This window comes from Phallusia mammillata, chromosome 5, assembly GCF_965637545.1.
Source record: "Phallusia mammillata chromosome 5, kaPhaMamm4.hap1.1, whole genome shotgun sequence".
In the NCBI taxonomy this organism is placed as follows: Eukaryota; Metazoa; Chordata; class Ascidiacea; order Phlebobranchia; family Ascidiidae; genus Phallusia; species Phallusia mammillata.
Genome location: NC_137256.1, coordinates 9,363,047 through 9,380,766, shown reverse-complemented (window position 1 = coordinate 9,380,766; position 17,720 = coordinate 9,363,047). Strand labels below are relative to the sequence as shown.

Here is a 17,720-nt window from a genome sequence, read left to right as displayed (position 1 = left end):
GTATTTTTGAATAATTTTGCACTTTGATAAAGATACGGTTGAGTGCATTTTGTGATAGCTGATTGTTTGTTGTTTCAGCATGCGACTGTGAGTCACCGAAGGTGTGTTTTAAGATGTTTTTTGCAACAAATTAGTTTTTCTGGATGAAGACACAAAGTGTTTAAACCGGAGGTTGCTAGAAAAGCAGTCATGAGCTGGTAAGGAAACGTTTTTCTGTCAAATTTCAGTATTTTTTCGATTTTTTTATAAAGCCTGTTGGCAGAGGTTTTTAAATATAACTTTAACTGAAATATTGTAACATAACGAATTAAATTGTGACTTTTTGCAGGAACTTTTTTAATCGCACAAGCAAACGAAGTGTGGTAACAAAAGCAGCAGAAAGAGATTATGAGCGAGAATGCACAAAAATGCAACAGTAAATAAAAATACACAAATAAAATAAGTATATTCTGTGCATAGTAATTTAATAACAATATTGATTTTGAACTAGCTTGGAGGATGCAAGCAAAAAGATTTACAAAGACAGCAAAAAGGCTACTGCTGCTAATGAGGCATTTGGAAAAGCAAGCGCAAAAATCGGACAAGACCTAATCACAACACTAGGTGGTCAAGTCTCCCCTCCTCTTAAAGCATTTGAAATTGCAACGACAAAGCAAAAACAACTTCTTCAGGAACGGGTTAGTATTTATGTGACCAGCAAAAAAAGGAACTAGTTAGTTAATTAGTTTGTTTTTTTCATTCAGGCATCATTGACAAATCAATGTTGGACCGAATCTACAAAGAAGTACAATAGCATTTTTCCGTACTACAGCACACAATTAAAAACACGGGACAAGGCCTTACAAGAATACAGCAAAGTACAAGCAAAACTGGATAAATATCAGGAAAGGGAACACACTGCTGCAAACTCTGTCAAAATTGAACAGGTAAACATCTGCATTTTAAACAGCATCTAAGTTGTATTTGTATCTCATTATCCAATGACCTGCTTATATCTATATATGGATGTGTGGTAACTTGTGAATGCGAGCTGTGAATGCAAAGGTTTCAGAACAAACTGTTTTGTGGCAACAAAATTGTTGGTTCTAATCCCGGCTTAACCACCTGAGCCAGAAACTTGAGTAATATTGCTTAAATCCAGTGAAATCTAATGAATCTAACTAAACTTAAGTCACCCAAGCCCTGAAGTAAAAAAAACCTGGTAAATAATCCAATAGACTTTTAACTAGACAGGCAGTCGATGGTAGATTTATTGTAAGCAAAGCACAGTCAGGCATTGCCTTACTGCCAAGGATAAAAATGACCCAAACAAACAGGTGTCTGGTTAAGCTTTGTATGTAGTAAGTTACTATCAATGGACACTGTGTTTGTAAAACAACAAAGTTTTTCAGTAAATTTGTTGTTGAATGTTCTAGGCAAAACGGGAAATGCTACCTGTCAAGGCCGACTTTGAGCAGAAGAACTCAACCCTTATGTCTGATATGCCAAAGTTTTATGCTGCTCGACTCGACTATTTCCAACCTGCCTTGAAGGCATCTGTACAATCTGAGGTAATTGCATGTAAATGTTATCTTGTCATTAGTTGGTTTATATGACCGACAAAGTGCTCATATATGTCTCTGATACATTAACTACAAAGTGCATTATGATAAACTTGAGCATGGTAGCAACAACAAACTATTACCGTATATACTCGCCAGTAGGTCGCGCCACCGTATATGTCGCACTATTAGTTTTGTGTTTAAAAAGTGTAATTTAGAGTTGACTCGCACTGAAAATCTAGGGATTTAAAAGGCCCTTAGCCTAGCTTTTTTGCATAAATAACCGGTGCAATTGGTTGTTTTTTACCTATGAACTGCATTGCATTGAAACCGCAAAACTATGTTTTCTCAACAAAGCGGGAAAATCCAACGCACGCTGAGCTGACGCATGTGCGTGTGCGCCCATAAAACTGTCTCGCATTGGTATGTGCGTGCATGAGCGCATGCACCCGTATTCGATAGCACATTTCCACCACAATTCGCGTCTATAACATGCACCCTTAATTTTTTATTGAAAATTAGTATGAAATTTTGCGCGTTATACTTGAATAAATACGTTATATCCGCCCAATAAGCCGACCGGAAAAATATAAGGAAAAAAGTTGTGACCTATACGCGAGTATATACGGTATATTGTTGAATGGCACATAGTTAATAACTAACAGGCAAGTGGTGGGATTCAAATTTTTTGTCAGCAGGTTCTGTTGCAAAACGTCCAATAACCAGTAATGCTAACCAGTTTGCTGATCTCATATTTCGTGAGACAGTTCTGTAAAACCGGTGCGAACTGGCTAAATCCCACCACTGAAGCAGACCTATTTAATGAAAACTACGCACTTGTATTTAACTGTTTCTGAAGATAGCAGAGAAAAAAGGCGAATGCCATTATCAATTAAAACCGAAGTTATAAATTATTACAAAACTACACATGCCCAATCCGATTTTTTTCCAGTGGTTTGCATGCATTTTTGTTTTTCCATCTATTTTTGAAATAACATGTTCTACAGGTTTGCTAAAATGACTCAATCTTTTTTAATTTGTCTTGTATTTTGCTCACAGTGTTGGGTACATCGCGAAGTAATCCGAACATTTAAAAACAGCCTAAATGTAATGGATACAGAGGCAGGGAGCAAAGCGGACGGAAAAGTTCGGAATTTGTTGGAGGATATTAGAAAATTGTCAATCACAACTGATGATTAACGATTGTTACAATTTTTTTGCCTATCAAATCTTGTGTAGTATTTTATTGCCTTTCTCTGAGATGTTTCATATGATGCAGCGTACTTTAGGGTCTTGTGTTATCTGCAGAAATTGTATTGTGCCTGTTTGCATTTTTAACTGTGTTGTAATCATTTTCTGTAATTTATTGTTGTTAACAATTTTAATCACAATTTTTTGTGCAAAATGTAATTCTACAAAACTTTCTTGATTTTAAACTAATTTGACATGTTGATTTTTTGTACGGATTTTACACATATGCTTTAAAGACTGGGTTAGCAATTGAACAAAGTGGTGCGCATACCTCCTAATGCTTATGACACACAAAAACATACAGCTGCAAACAGGTGCTCCGTTAGCTTATAGCAATTGCTTTTGTATTCTTCTATGCAAAGTGTACACATTTGTCTTTCAACTTTTAAAAAATAAACTTGCTGAGAGGCTGGTATTATTACTATTTTTGTTTGTATGTGAGTATTAAACAAATTTTGGCGTTGAGTAATTGACTTTTGTGTTTTTTTGTTTTTGTAATTTTATCATGCAATTAATATGTAATGCCATTGTTGTTGTGTTGTGTGGTGTATAACTGTAACCCAATTGAGTATTTGCAACGTTTATAAATTGTGAATTTCAACAATTTCATTCCTATTAAAAATTGTTACATTTTTTATTAAAAGTAAAATCTGACATGTAGTGCGATATCTTTAGTTTACCAGTTCACTGAAGTAAATTGGCTCAAATGGTATAACTCACTGAAATAATTTGTAGTGGTACAATTGCTCTTGGATAGTGGTTCTCAATAGGGTACTATAAATTCCGCAATCTACCTTTAAAACTAATGAAAATGCTCAGTTTGGGGCTTTGGGCTATTAGTGATGGGTGGGATTTGTAATTTCAATACCAGACACCTCTTAGGGCTAATTTTTTTACATGCGGTATCTAGTATCACACCTTACGCATGTGAGAATATTGGCGCAAAAGGTGTATCTGCGATTGAATTGTGATGTTTTAATAAACACAAATAGCTCTAATTAACCGTCATTATTTTCAAAAGTTTAATCATCGTTTGTCACTATAGACAGATCTTAAAATAGTTTACAGGTAAAAAGGTAAAAAATGTTGATTGTTAATGTGAATTTAACCATCAGGGGTCATTATCAGTCTCCATGCAAAATAGTGGTTACATGACTCACCAATTTTCAGCTAAGTCTCGTTCATAGAGCTCTAATCAACATTTTAAACCTTCAATTTTGCGTACAACTGTAACGACAGCCCGAAAAAGACGCCAATTTCCGTTTGTTTCTTGATTTTTATTTATTTCGATAACTAGACATATCGGGAGTGTTGTAAAACGTTTTTCTGGCCCATAGTGAACAAAACTGTATTAATGATCGAGTAAAAACGACCAGTATTACGAATTTAAGATTGTGCAGTGCTTTGTTTATAAACGTGCTAAAATTGCTAGAAAAATACTTAAGTTTTAGACAAGCTGTGTTATTTAGCTTTTTCGATATTACTAGATAACAAATTAGGGATTTGGGTTGTCAAAATCGCATGCAAATTTGGGGTTGATATAGCGTTGTATCATATCTACATTCCAGATTAAAAGAAAAGCAATAAATAAATACTGTTAACACTGCAATTACCCGCCAAATCGTTTGTTACGTCATACGCAGCAAGGTCGATTGTGATAACGGCGTGAATCATTGTTTAACGAATACGTCATAGTGCTAAAATAAAAAGACGTTAGGCGTTTTCTTGACGAACGAAATCAAGAAAACGAAAGTTAAATGTTTACTACATACAATCGGGATGACATATGCGGCAAATAAACTGAGAAGCGCGTATTTTGAGGGGTCGTTTTGAAAGTGGATGGGTGGAGGCTAGTTTTTATGCATGACTGCTCTCAAAGACGATTAAAATTCACCTTTAACCCCGGAATAGTAAGGCTGACTGCCTGTGAGTGTCACACAGACATCAGTAATGATGCTGGGGAGAAGAGCTTTGGCAATTTTTCTCCACCATTGACGCATTTAAAGAATTTCTTACGTGACTTTATGTGCGTGTTTCTAAAGTGAATGTGTGTTTTTGGTTTACGTAACTGCCAAACGCCAGGTTGTCATGTACTGTTCAGTAAAATGTGATTTGCCAAAACTGATCTATAAGCTTGCCAGAGATTTCGCTAAAATGCAGTACAGATTAAGTTGTTATGCTTAAATCTGTCTACATTATATGAGAAGTTGAGAACTGTTTATAGGCAGATCGAACCACATAGTTCTGTTGTAAAATAATGGACTACAGTGCTTGTTTGTAATTGTTATCACGCTATAGCATGCAGTTTTGTGTGAAGTTTCATCTATGTTTGTTGATTCTCGATCAGTTTTGCAGTACATTGAAGTTTTGGTATTAAGTATGAACTGGTAATGCCTGAACTATAGCTCTGGTGAGTAGTTTGTATTACACACAACAAAACATGGATACCAAATGTTTGTTTTTAACTGCATCAAACAAGACTTACAACAGGAAAATTATTTTTTCATCATTTCTTGTGTAATTGATACAGGAAAAGCCCAGAAAGTTTTTTGTTTATAGCTTAGTACTGTAGTTACAATAATGGTAATCCATATTTTTACACCCTTGTGACCAAATTACTGGTGATTGGCAACCATCCAATTGGATAAAATTAGGCTAGTGATCTCCATTCGGCTAATTAGGTACTTTAACTATCTTTGCTCTTTTTGTTGTTTTGTCTTTGCTCATGTAAAGAATATTTTTGTGTAGTCTTCTGTCTCTGTCACTTCTATTCCAAATTTAAGACAAGACTCAGCCATTTTGTGTTTTCTACTTGTGTTTTTAAACAGTCGTCAGCAGAAAAAAAAACTATTGCTTTCCTCAGAGAATGATGGCATAGCTTGCTCTGAAGTGTATGTGACTGATATAATTCAGTTGCCAGCTGAATTTAAAAAATGGACTGCAATTCAGCCGCTTTAATGGTTTGCACTGATTTCACATGGGTTGTGACATCATAAGGTTATAATAACCACTATCCAATGGAACCACACAAAAAAGAAAGCGGTACTCAAAATGGCAATTCATCACTGCAACCATCACAAGGAGTTCTTGAGTCTGGTACAGTGGCGGTTCAGTCAGAAGCTTCAACCATTTCAGGCAATGAAAAGTTTAACGCTAACCAGGAGTCAATGCCTGATTCCATACCAGGGTGGGTATAACTACTGAGCTCTGGTCAATGCATTGTTAACAGCCACTGTAATTGTCCATGTGTTGTAGTGTTTGGTCGTGGATAAATTATTTCCTTATTTTTTTCAAAGATTTGATTCACATAACACACCAGCAGCGTAGCACTGATTTAGTTTTTTTATTTATTTCACATGATTTTGAAAAGTAGATCATATCTGTGGCCTATTTGTAACAATGCACCACTTTTATAAAGTTATTAAAACTGTGGAACACCCTATTAAAATTTATCATTATTTTTTTTTGTTTTCACTAATCCCCTGAAACCTTGTCTTGAAATCTATATGCAAGTGGTTATTAACCTTGGGTGCAACACCTATTCTTAGAATACCGAATCACTAGGTTTATGGAATACTAGTTGCCCGAAATACAACAGGGGTTCGAGCACTGGTTGGTGACTTCATGAGTTGCAAACAGTAAAAAGGTTATGAATTATAGTTATGTGGTTAGCGAACACAAGTTTGAGAACCACTGGTCTAAACTATATTATGTTACAAAATTACAATATGTTTTATAATTTGTGTTGTTATCTTACAGACAAGTCACACACCAACCCCTGCAAGCTCCTGCAACACAGCAGCCTTCAAAAAAGAAGGGATTTCAGATTACAAGCGTGAAAGACCCAGGAGATGGAGAAGAGAGTGCTGATGAGTTGGACGAATCTCATACTTCGTACTCAGACATGTCGTATTCTCGTACAACGGACATGGACCATGATCAAGAGAGCTCAGCCTCTGAAGATACCCTGAACACGACAGTCCAAGACGGGATCTCTCAACTTGTGTCTGGCCAAGCTCCAACAGTGACCAATGCTTTGGACGGGTCAGTAAAGGGTGGTGGAGTAAAGCCAACAGCACAAGTAAGTGAAATAAAATATTCATGACCTTATTGCTGTTTACCATGTTAATGTCTCGATAATATACCTAACTTAGACTCATTTGACATCTATACATATACAGTAAACCTGGCTCGTTGGGACTAAACAATTTGTGAGGATTATGCAAAGATCCGGTTTAACTGATGTTACTATGTTACAAACCATTTGTACCTCAAGTTTTGTTTGATTTAGGCCAGTGGTTCTCAAACTTTTTTGACCGCGACCCAAATCTGAGCTTTATGAACATCTTGCGACCCAAGCCTCAAACAACAAAAATGTATTTTTTATTTTTGTATGAATAGTTATCATCCTTAAACGCTAACTGTTACTTTCCAAGTTCAGTTTCGTATGATTAACCTCCTATCATTCCCCGTGCTAACGTGTTACAATCGCCGTGTGCGTAATAGAAAATTAGAAGGCTATTGTCTGTATGTTATAATGATTGGTTTATTTTGCTGTATAGCGTTGTCAAGTGAGGCTGTATTTGGCTAAACTTGAAATGTAAAAAGTTCGTTTGGACAGAATTGAATCACCACAGCGCGACCCATTTTGTGACCCTGCGCGACCCATGTTTGGGTCGCGACCCATACTTTGAGAACCACTGATTTAGGCAAAGTTCAGGATTAACTGCATCCTGTTCAACCAAGATTTACTGTGTATAATATGCCTTTTTTGTTAATTTTTAGAAGAAAATATTAGTTAATATGCTTAAACAAAAAATTGGAGCATGCCTTTTTAGACTTTAAGAGTAGTTCTGCTAACTGTTTAGAGATTCTTCTTGCCAATAAATGCAACTTTTTATTAACAAACGTTGTATATTTAACAGAATGTTGTGGTCAACCACTCCCAAACTGGGCAATTGGACTTGTCAAAGGACAATGAGCAAAAGAAAGACAATGTTGTGAGTTATATATTCTAACTAGTCTTTTATCTGTTAGTATAAACTTGATCATTACATTTTGATATAATATAAATACTTTATGCACTACTGTAGGCTGAATTTACATTAATGTATGGTTTAAGACATGGTCATTACCGATTTGGGGGTCAACACTAGTGCATTATCTTGTAAGTTAAATCAACTGTTTAAATCGAAACATGGGTAGAGTTGACTTTACCTTTATTGACTTAGCATGCTTTGTGACCCCAACTGCAGTATTTGACCTCTGAGCTGGATTTTTGTGTTTGTTTAGAAGTCTCCTGCTGGTACTCCTGCAGTAGATGCAAAGGAACTGTTATTGGGAGATAAAGCGCCTACTCTACCTCAAAATTCTCAGTCTGCTCAAACCAAAGCGCCCACCAAAGTTGTGGGAAGTACGTCTAACACTTCCCACACCACAGATACAACTACCACCACAACTTCTACTGCTGCTGGGAGCAAAGTCACTACAAGTACAAGCGGCTCGCTTGCCAAGGGTGGTGCCTCGCGAGTTTATAAGGTGGTCAAGCGGGAAAGTTTTCAGCCTGTCAAGCGGGAACGAGCAAGATGGACGTGCTTCGACTACTTGGACGCGCAGTCTCCGAATTTAGTGTTTGTTGCCCATTCAGCTAGCGATACGCGATTAAATTACCATGAACCTCCAATGCATCCTGCAAACAATTTGCCTACGTCAATGTCTGCTACTTCTGTGCTATCTAGTTCAAGTTCGTTTAACCTGCAACATTCTGATAGCAGTTCTTCCATTATTCGTGAATCTTTTCACAATGCTGCTATGGTGACTTCGGTTCAACATTCTGCTAGTACGTCGTCAGTAAATTATGATCTTGAAAATAGGAAAATGCAGCGATTAACCAATGTTAGACCCCTTGATGAAACTGAAGAAAAAAGAAGGCTCAGCTTGGAAGAAAGGTATGTATAAGTTTTAGGATATGTGATTATTTTAATATAGGTTATGTTTAAGTGATAGAGCCCAAGTGCCAAACATTGCCATTTTTGAAGTTCAGTGCTAGGTCAAGGCCCAAAAGTGCTGTTTGTGTTTTTTTCTACAGTAATGCACATTATCAAGCAACATTAAACAAAAGTCAAAACTTGCGTTACCTTGAAAAACATGTAAATTTTCTGAACACAAACTTTATTAATGAGCATGTTTTGGGTTCTGGACTTGAAGAATAATGATGGTCCCAACTTCCAACTCATGCATGTGTGACATCATAATAACAAGCATGTTCGGCTAAGTACTGAGCATTAACATGATAAGGTTTGAGCCAGATAAAATTAAATACTTCCAAGTTTATCCTAGTTCCATGCAGGAATTGACATAAAATAACGACTTTCAATTTCCTTATTTTTTAAGAACTGAGGCATCAGGTCAAGACGTTATCAAAAGTGCAATCCAGTCGTATGTCGATCTGAGTACTTCAGAAGATGAAGGGTAAGATGTTTCATTTGGCTTTATTTTTTATCTGTTGTGTTTACATTTTAGCATGTATAGAGTGTTCAGAATTTTTGAGTATGTTAAATGCAAGATTTCTTACAAACCTTTCTCATTTAAAAACTATGTGATAGTTTCTTTTTACTTTCCTATTTTCTTTCTCTCTGTAAACCTAATTCAAAAATGATCTACCTATCTACTTTGTTCAATCAATTTCTGCTATTTCTGAACTCTTTCTTTCCTACCTTAGCATTCTCTATGGTTTTCCTATGTTGTCTCCTTCTACTGAGTTTGCTTTGCGGAATCTTCTGTGAGTATTTTCCTATTTTTTTCCTCTCTTTCTATTTTTTTCTTTCTTCTCACTGTCCAGCACTCTGTGATGACAATGGAAATAATTTTCTGTTTGCTGCTTTTCAATTATCATACTCTGGCAGAGGTCACATGTAGTAAATGTATAATATTCTCTCTTAACAATCTTTAAATAGTCAACGTTTGTGTATTTTTTTATTACATGTACTAAACTTTGCAACATATTCCAATTGAGTTGCACAAAACTAAAAATTGATGCCAAAATATTCTACTTGATGACAGAATTATAACAAAAGTTTTGTGCAATGAGGTACTCAATTCAGCAATTTGCTTACCAAGGCAAAAAGATAATGTTAGAACCAACATTGAAATGTACAAACTGATTTTTTTGTTTTTAGTTCTTCAACTCGGAGTGTTCGAATCGACAACAAGATAGAAGCTGCTATGGTATGCCATTGTAGTTTATGTTGACATTTAGACAATATTTGCGCATGATTCGATTGTCACTTGTTTGACCAACTCAAATAGACTGATTAGGATTGGTCAAGTGATCTGTACTTGTTTACACAATGACCTTGCCAAAGTCGATATAGCATATGGAAAAGTTGTAAAAAACTTATGGTATAATTTATTACTTTTCAACTTCAAAATGCCTGCAATACAAAGCAGTTCCTTTTTAGGCAAGAAAATGAAAACAATTGTTTACCAAAAATTGATTTCCTTTTATACGGTTTGGAGTATTTTTTTACTTTTTTGGTCAAAAATGAGTGGTTCAAAGTTTACACACACAATAGATATACATATATGGGTATATGAAGTAATGCTCTCTAAAATTGGTAAAAGTTACCCAGTGCTTAACCTACAGACCGCCATAAGGTTTCAAACATTTATTTAAATGTTTTATCTTTGACTAGAAACACACAAGCCAGTATATGTAAAAAGCACAACATTTTTTTCTAATTTCAAAACGTAGTGTTTTTTTACAAAATGTACTGGTCGTTTTTTATCAGAATCTTTAAAACCATGAATTTTGTACCTATGTTTCACTTTTGTTTTTTGTTATTTAGGATTTGGTAAAGAAACACTTAATGCTGGCGGTCAGAGATGAAGTGGATGAGCTGAAAGAAAAAATAGTTGAACTACAAGACGACAATCTCAAAATGAAGAAAGAAAATGATTTGTTAAAGGGGGTCCTTACACCTGAACAGCAGAACGCTGTCCAACAAGTTTTATCGAGGGTAAGAATACTGTTTCTAAAATTTACAGAAAATCAAAATTTGTGTGCTATTTTCACAAATTGTTCCCATTTTTTTTAATAAATACTGTGATAACTTTTTGGTAAAACATTTCTTGAAATCCAACAATCCATTTTTAAAAATGTTGTAAACCAAAAATCCAAAATATTGAAATCCAAAAATCTTAAATGTTGAAATCCAAAAATCAACTTTTTCATTTACCAAAATCCTACATGTTGTTGCAGTAAAGATTGTCGTTTAGTGTTTTATAGTGATTGATGTGATTCTGGAATTAAGTTGTCACTTATCTGAGCTGTAAATAACCAAACCATTAAAACTAGAACAGATTAACTAGTCTCATACTGCACTATTGCTGAATAGTATTAATATGTTTGTCATAATATGACCTTAATATTATCATTAAAGTAACTTGAAATAGTCATATTGTGTAAAATTTAAGGATTTCACATATCAAGCTAAATGTTTTTTATTTGCTGCTTTACTTGTGTGCTTATTAATCTGTGGTTATGTTAAATGCAAATTCAATCGGCCCAATAAGTGGTATACAAGCATAATAAACAGCTCACAAATAATATATACATGCCCAAGGCATTGAAACCCTTCCAATACTCTTCTGTTGTTTGGTTTTAGGCTTTTACCCAACCACAGAAAAGTACTTCACTTCAGCCATCTCAGGTGAGCAGTCTATTCAATCCAGCTTAAAAGCACACTTTCTGTACAAACTGTAGCCGAAATATTTTATCTTTGTAAGTCATTTTTTTTGTCAGACAATTGATTACAAAGCGATATAAAATATTTATGGTGCCATGGCGTTGACACATATTTGGAATTGAATTCTGCATAAGTTGCAATGCATAATCCAGGTGGAAATAACATGTTCAGTAAATTCTCCTTGTCGTTTCGGTACTTTGTTCCTACTGAGGAATGCAGTGATAAAGTTTGTCTTTTCTAACATAATGGGTGCACTTATGTTTGCTGAGTAAATCATGAAGCTCAGACTGTTGATTTTGTGACCGAATGATTGAACCATAGTGACAGATCTGATGCGCATAGTGTCACAACTTTTTCAGTTTTTTTTCCTTGGTTAAGTCCAATAACCATTTGATTTTACTTTTTTTAAGGCTAAATGTATTATGGTACCCCGACTATAGTTTAGTGCATAATATTCTACTAAATGACACTCTGTTTCTGGTTTTGCAACCTATAACAATTAAAATGATTGTTAAATAAGCTTTACTGAGGCTAGTAGCTTTCATTAGTCAGCCAGCCTGCTTGGCAAGTCTATAAATTAGGTTATTTAATTTTTTATGGCTGTAGACCACTTTAAACCTGGTCTAGTTCTGGTTAGACAATGACTACCGATTCTCCAGCCAGTTTTTCAGCATATTCATTCTAATGGGGATCCTTTAAATATATTTACAAGACTGCTGATTCCTTTATACCAGTGGTTCTCAAACTGTTGTACGCCGTAACTTTTCAGGTGGTACGCGAGTAGATTTATGTGATACCTAATTTAAGTCCTATCTAAAATTGCAACTCAACTGACCCAACTGATCAGCCATGGTTTGGGCAAAACTCGTGTTTTTGACAGTCTTTTGAAATTGCTAAATATGCTAGCCAGGTTGAGAAAGTGGGTTAATTTCTTGGTCTTTCCATTCAAACAGGGTTTAGGACTTTAGGTGGTACGCAGTGATAAAAAAGTTGTCTAGTTAGTATGCGAGATCCGGAAAAGATTGGGAACCACTGCTTTATACAATAAAAATACTACTAATCCTCCATTAAACCAGTTAAAGTGGGCATGTCTTCTAAACCAAATTTTTAGAAATGGATTAGAACTGCCCACAGCAAGAGTCAAACTGACAATCACTGTTTACCTTTTTTCAATTATTAAACAGTAAAACGATAAAAAATCTTGGTTAGAACAGAATCGGTCAGTTTCAGTTGACAAAACGCCTAACTGGCATCTCCAGCTGCTTTAAATAGAATCTGTTTAGTTAGAATGTATATTCCTTTACCTAAACTGCACTGATGCTATTTTAACCGAAGATTTTGTCATCCATTGGTTTTACTGTCTTCAAAACCATTGAGGTCTGCGAATACCAGATAGAAAACCACTAGCTTACATGGGCTTTACTCCACAGACCACTATTCCTGGGTACAATTTACCAATTCAAGGCATCCAGTCACTTGACATTGCTGCACCAACACCCAACCAAGTGACACCTACACAACAACCACTGGCAACTGGTCAAGCAAGTAAGGAAAATGTGAAAAATAAATCACTTTTAGACTTTGCAAAATATATTTACCCTTCCTGGAAAAGACACCTAATTTAAGGTGAATTTTTCAATACCTCTGGTTTGATTCATCAATAAAAAGTGCCACACACTATAGTTACTTATTCGAAGTTGATCCTAGTAAAGTTTGACCCTAGATGGCCCAGCGGTTTACCCACAGGCACCCAAAACTTGAAGTTTACACTTTGATTTTTGGTGACTTGCAATATAGTTCTAAGAATTTGTAACATTTAGTTAGATTCAGCTGATTCGCACCGGTTCCATATAACCATCTCACGAACTTTTATGAGATCAGCGAATCATTTAGCATTACTGGTTACTGTCAATGGATTTTATAACAGGGCCGGCTGAAAAATATGACTTTTGTGATAGAACCGACTGACAAAAAATTTGAATCCCACCACTGGTTAGATTCACCCATTTTTCATTTATTTCACTGCAAAACAAACCACAAACAATTAGACAACCTAATGAAGGCTATAAAAAGACACATATGTTGTACCTAAATAAATAAAAAATTTAAGTTGTCCTAAAATATTTCTTAAATCAGGCATTAATTTTTTAAGAAAGATTTTGCTCATACTAAATATTTGATTTAAATGGGTAGAAGAAGTTAACATAGCTATAGACGCCAAGCAGAATATAAACTGAAATGTCTGCGAGTAGTATTTTGCATTTAAAACAAACACTTGGCCTTTAAATGTTAATGACGTTACCCGTTAGTTTGCAACAAAGGCCCCCTAGGAGTCAAAGAAACACATTTTGACATAAAATCCATCATAAACACTTGTAAAGAGAAAAAGACAATTGGCATTAGACTGATATGGTATTTTTAAAATAGAAATATTAACTGAGTTAGCATGAATAATAAATTCACAACTGGTATCAGCCCTGTAGTGTTTATGCTAAGTAGCGATCACAGCACACTCATATATTATTCTTGTAATTTGGCTTTTGACTCAGGCTCACCACTGAGCCTGTGTAGATCAGTTTGTAGAGTGCGAGTCCCTGAAAGGCTCATGTCGTGGGTTTAAATCCCACCACAGGCTGACTTTTTCTAGCCAACGCCTTGTCATATGTGAATGCTTGTTGACCGGCTGATTCATTTCTAATTTAATATGCCTTGCATATTATGACAGAAAAATTGTTTTCACTTATTTGAAAGGTCAGATTTTTAGATTCAAACAGAGTCACATAGGCTGATTTATCATGTAGCCTGTTATGGCATTTTGCCTACAAGCTAAAGTTCCCATATTGTTTCAGACCCCACCATTCACCATGGATATGCACAACAGCCAGCCGCAAATACTGGAAATATACAACTGCAGCCAATGCATCTAGTGAGTATACAAAAAGCACACAATGTTTGTTTAATAGTCTCACTACAGGTGCACGCCACCTTATGGGCAGTTTTGCACAGTAAACAAAAGATAAATTTTCTTGACATGATATGTAAGTTATTCATTGATTTATTACTATCGTGTCAATGCTTTTGTTTGCCCTGTAATTGTCGATAAGAGCCCAACATGTCTACCCCCAGACTATAATACAGATGTCTTAAACAGCTTCATAATGTTTTCTTATGGGTGGGTTAGAGCAGTGTTCTCAATCTTTTACGGATTGCGTACCACCTGACAACTTTTTTATCGCTGCATATCACCTAAACCAGTGGTTCTCAACAAGGGCCCATGGCCCCCCCGGGGGGCCATGTGCTGTGTTCCGGGGGGCCACGGGTGTTGAATCACCAGAAACACCCACTAAAATCCATTTCCTTTTTAACTTTATTCCCCAATTTAATAAACTATTTCACATACTATTTGTCTTCACTGATTTTTTTACGATTACGGATTCTTGTTTATTCTATTCAACCTGTTTAAAGTCGAAATTACTACCGAATTCCAACATGAGATTGCCATTTACATTTTTAAGGGTGCCACAGGTCATACAGGGTTACTTGAAGGGGGCCACGAGGTCCAAAAGTTACTTTTAGGGGGCCACGGTTAACGAAAGGTTGGGAACCACTGACCTAAACCCTGTTTAAATGGGTTCTTCTAGACGTAACAATCAACATGCTTTATTATTTAAAGTTGTATTATCTAAACACCTAAATAAAAAAATATTATTTGTAGAATCCCGCTCTTATCACTGCACAAGGGAGTATCCCTATTCTACAACAACAGCCACAACAACAAGGGCAACAACAGCCTCCAAATGCCACCCTAGCACAAAAACCGGGCGCCCTTGCAGCAATCACCACCGTCCAGTCGCAGTTTCAGCAAACTCAGTCGTTATACCAACCCGTGTCTGTAACGCAGCAGGCTCAGTTAACACAACAACAAGTACAAGCGCTGCTGCAACAACAACAACAGCAACAACAGGTTTATCCGCAAGCTGCCGCGCAACAAGGCTACCAAGCACAGGCATCAACGCCGACTGTGGGTTCACAGCAACCGGTCCAAGCATCACAGCACCTTCCTACTCAAGCAACCACGTACCAAGGTCAGCCCGGCGCCTTGGCTGGAAGCTACGCGCCAACACAGACTCCTTTTCCACCGCAGCAGCCTCAAACCAGGCCTGTAGCGCAGTCAGGCACCGCACTGGGCATGCCAAGGCAACAACAACAGCAACAGCAAGGAACGAACGTAGCAGCGTCCATAACGAGCCCAACGAATTCGGGACCGACCCTTAATCAACCGCAACAGACATTTCAGGCGTCCACACCAACTCACGTGACCAATCCCGCCTCTACGTACTCGACGTTTATTCAAACGAGCGCGGCCACGTCAGGCGGAAAACCCACAGAGCCCCGCGTGACACAGTCGTAGCAGCGGAACACGTGACTCACAATTTGTCTGTTGCCATGGTTTTGCGCGTCAAAAGTTCATCTCTCAAGATACGATACCTCCTGGTGCTGGGCCGAATTCGGATTTTTCTCTTCAGAACCACCATGCCACCACCGATACAAGTTATAACAGGATCTCTTTCATGCTTGCCAAATCACCCTACAACTGCAATGGTGTTGTACATGAACGTGTGTAGTTCACATATCAGCCATTCTTCGACGAATTTCCTGTCCCTAGTGTGTGATGGCGTCCCCCTGTACGTATTCTATATACGTGTATAGAAAAGCTGCTGCCTTAGAATCAGAACAAAATCATACCGGTCGTCGACTGTACGTACTATCAGAGGCCGCGCTCTGAAAGGCAAAATATACACGACTTTCTCGGCCGGAGAACTCACATGCTAGCTATACTCTTCTTTTTCTATATCACTGTTGTGTCGCATATTTTCCGCTGCCCGAAACCTTGAATTGTGTTTCGCGAAAAAGGCGTGCGCCCAAATAAGTGTCGCACCGTGCCCCATTCGGTAAACGTCTTTATACATATTCTATATTTTCGCCCAAAGCGTGCTTTGTCATCGCTTGCCTAACCTTTTAGCCTGGTCGCCACGACAAAAAGAAAACTTATGGCTGTAGGTTAGTGGTTTTGCCTTTAAATTTGGTTAAAGTGTTCTTACATTTTTCGTTTTGCCCCTCTCACAAAATACGGCGACGTCTTTAATAGTTTGCGGAGCTTGTTGATTTTTACTTCGCTTCTATACAAATTACCCGGCGTAGCCACAAATGGACAGCCGAAAATCTTTATTTATAACTTTTGAACAAACTTAGCTGCTATAGGCGACTGCATGGTTTAATATACACAGTCGTTTTTTTCCGAATAGCCTTTGAAAATCATTTTGTGTCAAGTCACCATTTGTGAACATGTCACACCGCGTGTCTTTGTGGAAGTGATATTTTGATGCACTTAAGACCTTGATTGTATTGGACAGTGCGACACGCTTTCAAGGAGTCTTCGAAAAACACGCGACCTATTTTATCACTTACGAAATTTCGAGTGTGTTTTGGTGTGTGTTCGGGTTTGCATTTAGAATGCCCAGTTTCTCAGCTTTTTGTCAAGTGGGAATGTGTCATTAAAAGGTCGGTTCATTGGATCTTCGTTTCTTCAATGTAAAAAAAGCATTAAAACTTTATTTTAGAGTGTATTAATGCAGCACTTTATAAGTATCTTACACCCATAAAGGATCCAATAGTTGATGTAAAATGCGTTGCAACATCAGCTCTTCAAAAGTTTGGGTTGCGACAATGTCTAATTTATTATGTCACCCTGGTTGGACACATTTACGGCCCAAACCGGGATTTTTTGAACTTAACTGTCTAGTACTGGGTAAGTATTCACCAAAGTAAGCACCTGCTTAAATTAATAGCGTTAAGAAATGGGGCACCACAAAAACTGCATACCGGTAGGCCAACTTTAAAAGGGTGGCCTAATATTTAAATATACTACCAAAGCTTTAAGTTCATGAAAAACATTTTAGTTAGGTATTCGTCTGTAAGATTTTGAGGTCTGTATATTTCGCCTTTACAGCATCATCAGTAAGCAAGCGAATGACCCTGTTTTTCGTAAATTAATATACATAAGGTTTATTATAGTCTTATTTCACTACCTTAAATATATGTATGCATATTTCATTTATAAATAACACAGAAATGAAACTATGTATATTTTTATCACAATAATACGTAACCGCCAGGTGGC

The 17,720-nt window shown here is 36.7% G+C and overlaps 2 protein-coding genes across 3 annotated transcripts; both read left to right on the top strand.

The window, feature by feature from the left end:
• The first annotated feature begins 49 nt into the window (after positions 1-49).
• Positions 50-3,446, top strand: LOC145227638 (bridging integrator 3 homolog). Of its 2 annotated transcripts, XM_080092513.1 has the most exons (6): positions 50-197; positions 329-415; positions 491-677; positions 744-926; positions 1,416-1,550; positions 2,601-3,446. In XM_080092513.1, exons 1-6 carry the CDS (start codon positions 190-192, stop codon positions 2,739-2,741), a joined length of 741 nt encoding a protein of 246 aa, XP_079948639.1. In that variant the 5' UTR covers positions 50-189; the 3' UTR covers positions 2,742-3,446. The 2 variants fall into 2 exon arrangements, with proteins under 2 accessions (XP_079948639.1, XP_079948640.1); XM_080092514.1 differs by lacking the exon at positions 329-415.
• A 2,209-nt stretch (positions 3,447-5,655) lies between these two features.
• On the top strand, positions 5,656-17,115 carry LOC145230425 (uncharacterized). Its single transcript, XM_080095850.1, has 11 exons — positions 5,656-5,979; positions 6,552-6,873; positions 7,718-7,792; positions 8,085-8,740; positions 9,186-9,263; positions 9,971-10,019; positions 10,640-10,810; positions 11,459-11,503; positions 12,970-13,084; positions 14,389-14,465; positions 15,255-17,115. Exons 1-11 carry the CDS (start codon positions 5,810-5,812, stop codon positions 15,948-15,950), a joined length of 2,454 nt encoding a protein of 817 aa, XP_079951976.1. The 5' UTR covers positions 5,656-5,809; the 3' UTR covers positions 15,951-17,115.
• Positions 17,116-17,720: the final 605 nt, after the last annotated feature.

Coding starts and splice junctions, on each gene's coding strand:
- LOC145227638 (XM_080092513.1), top strand. Junction 416..490: donor GAATGCACAAAAATGCAACA/GTAAATAAAAAT, acceptor ATTTTGAACTAG/CTTGGAGGATGCAAGCAAAA. Junction 927..1,415: donor ACTCTGTCAAAATTGAACAG/GTAAACATCTGC, acceptor TGAATGTTCTAG/GCAAAACGGGAAATGCTACC.
- LOC145230425 (XM_080095850.1), top strand. CDS start 5,810: ATGGAACCACACAAAAAAGAAAGCGGTACTCAAAATGGCAATTCATCA. Junction 6,874..7,717: donor GAGTAAAGCCAACAGCACAA/GTAAGTGAAATA, acceptor TATATTTAACAG/AATGTTGTGGTCAACCACTC. Junction 7,793..8,084: donor AGCAAAAGAAAGACAATGTT/GTGAGTTATATA, acceptor GTGTTTGTTTAG/AAGTCTCCTGCTGGTACTCC.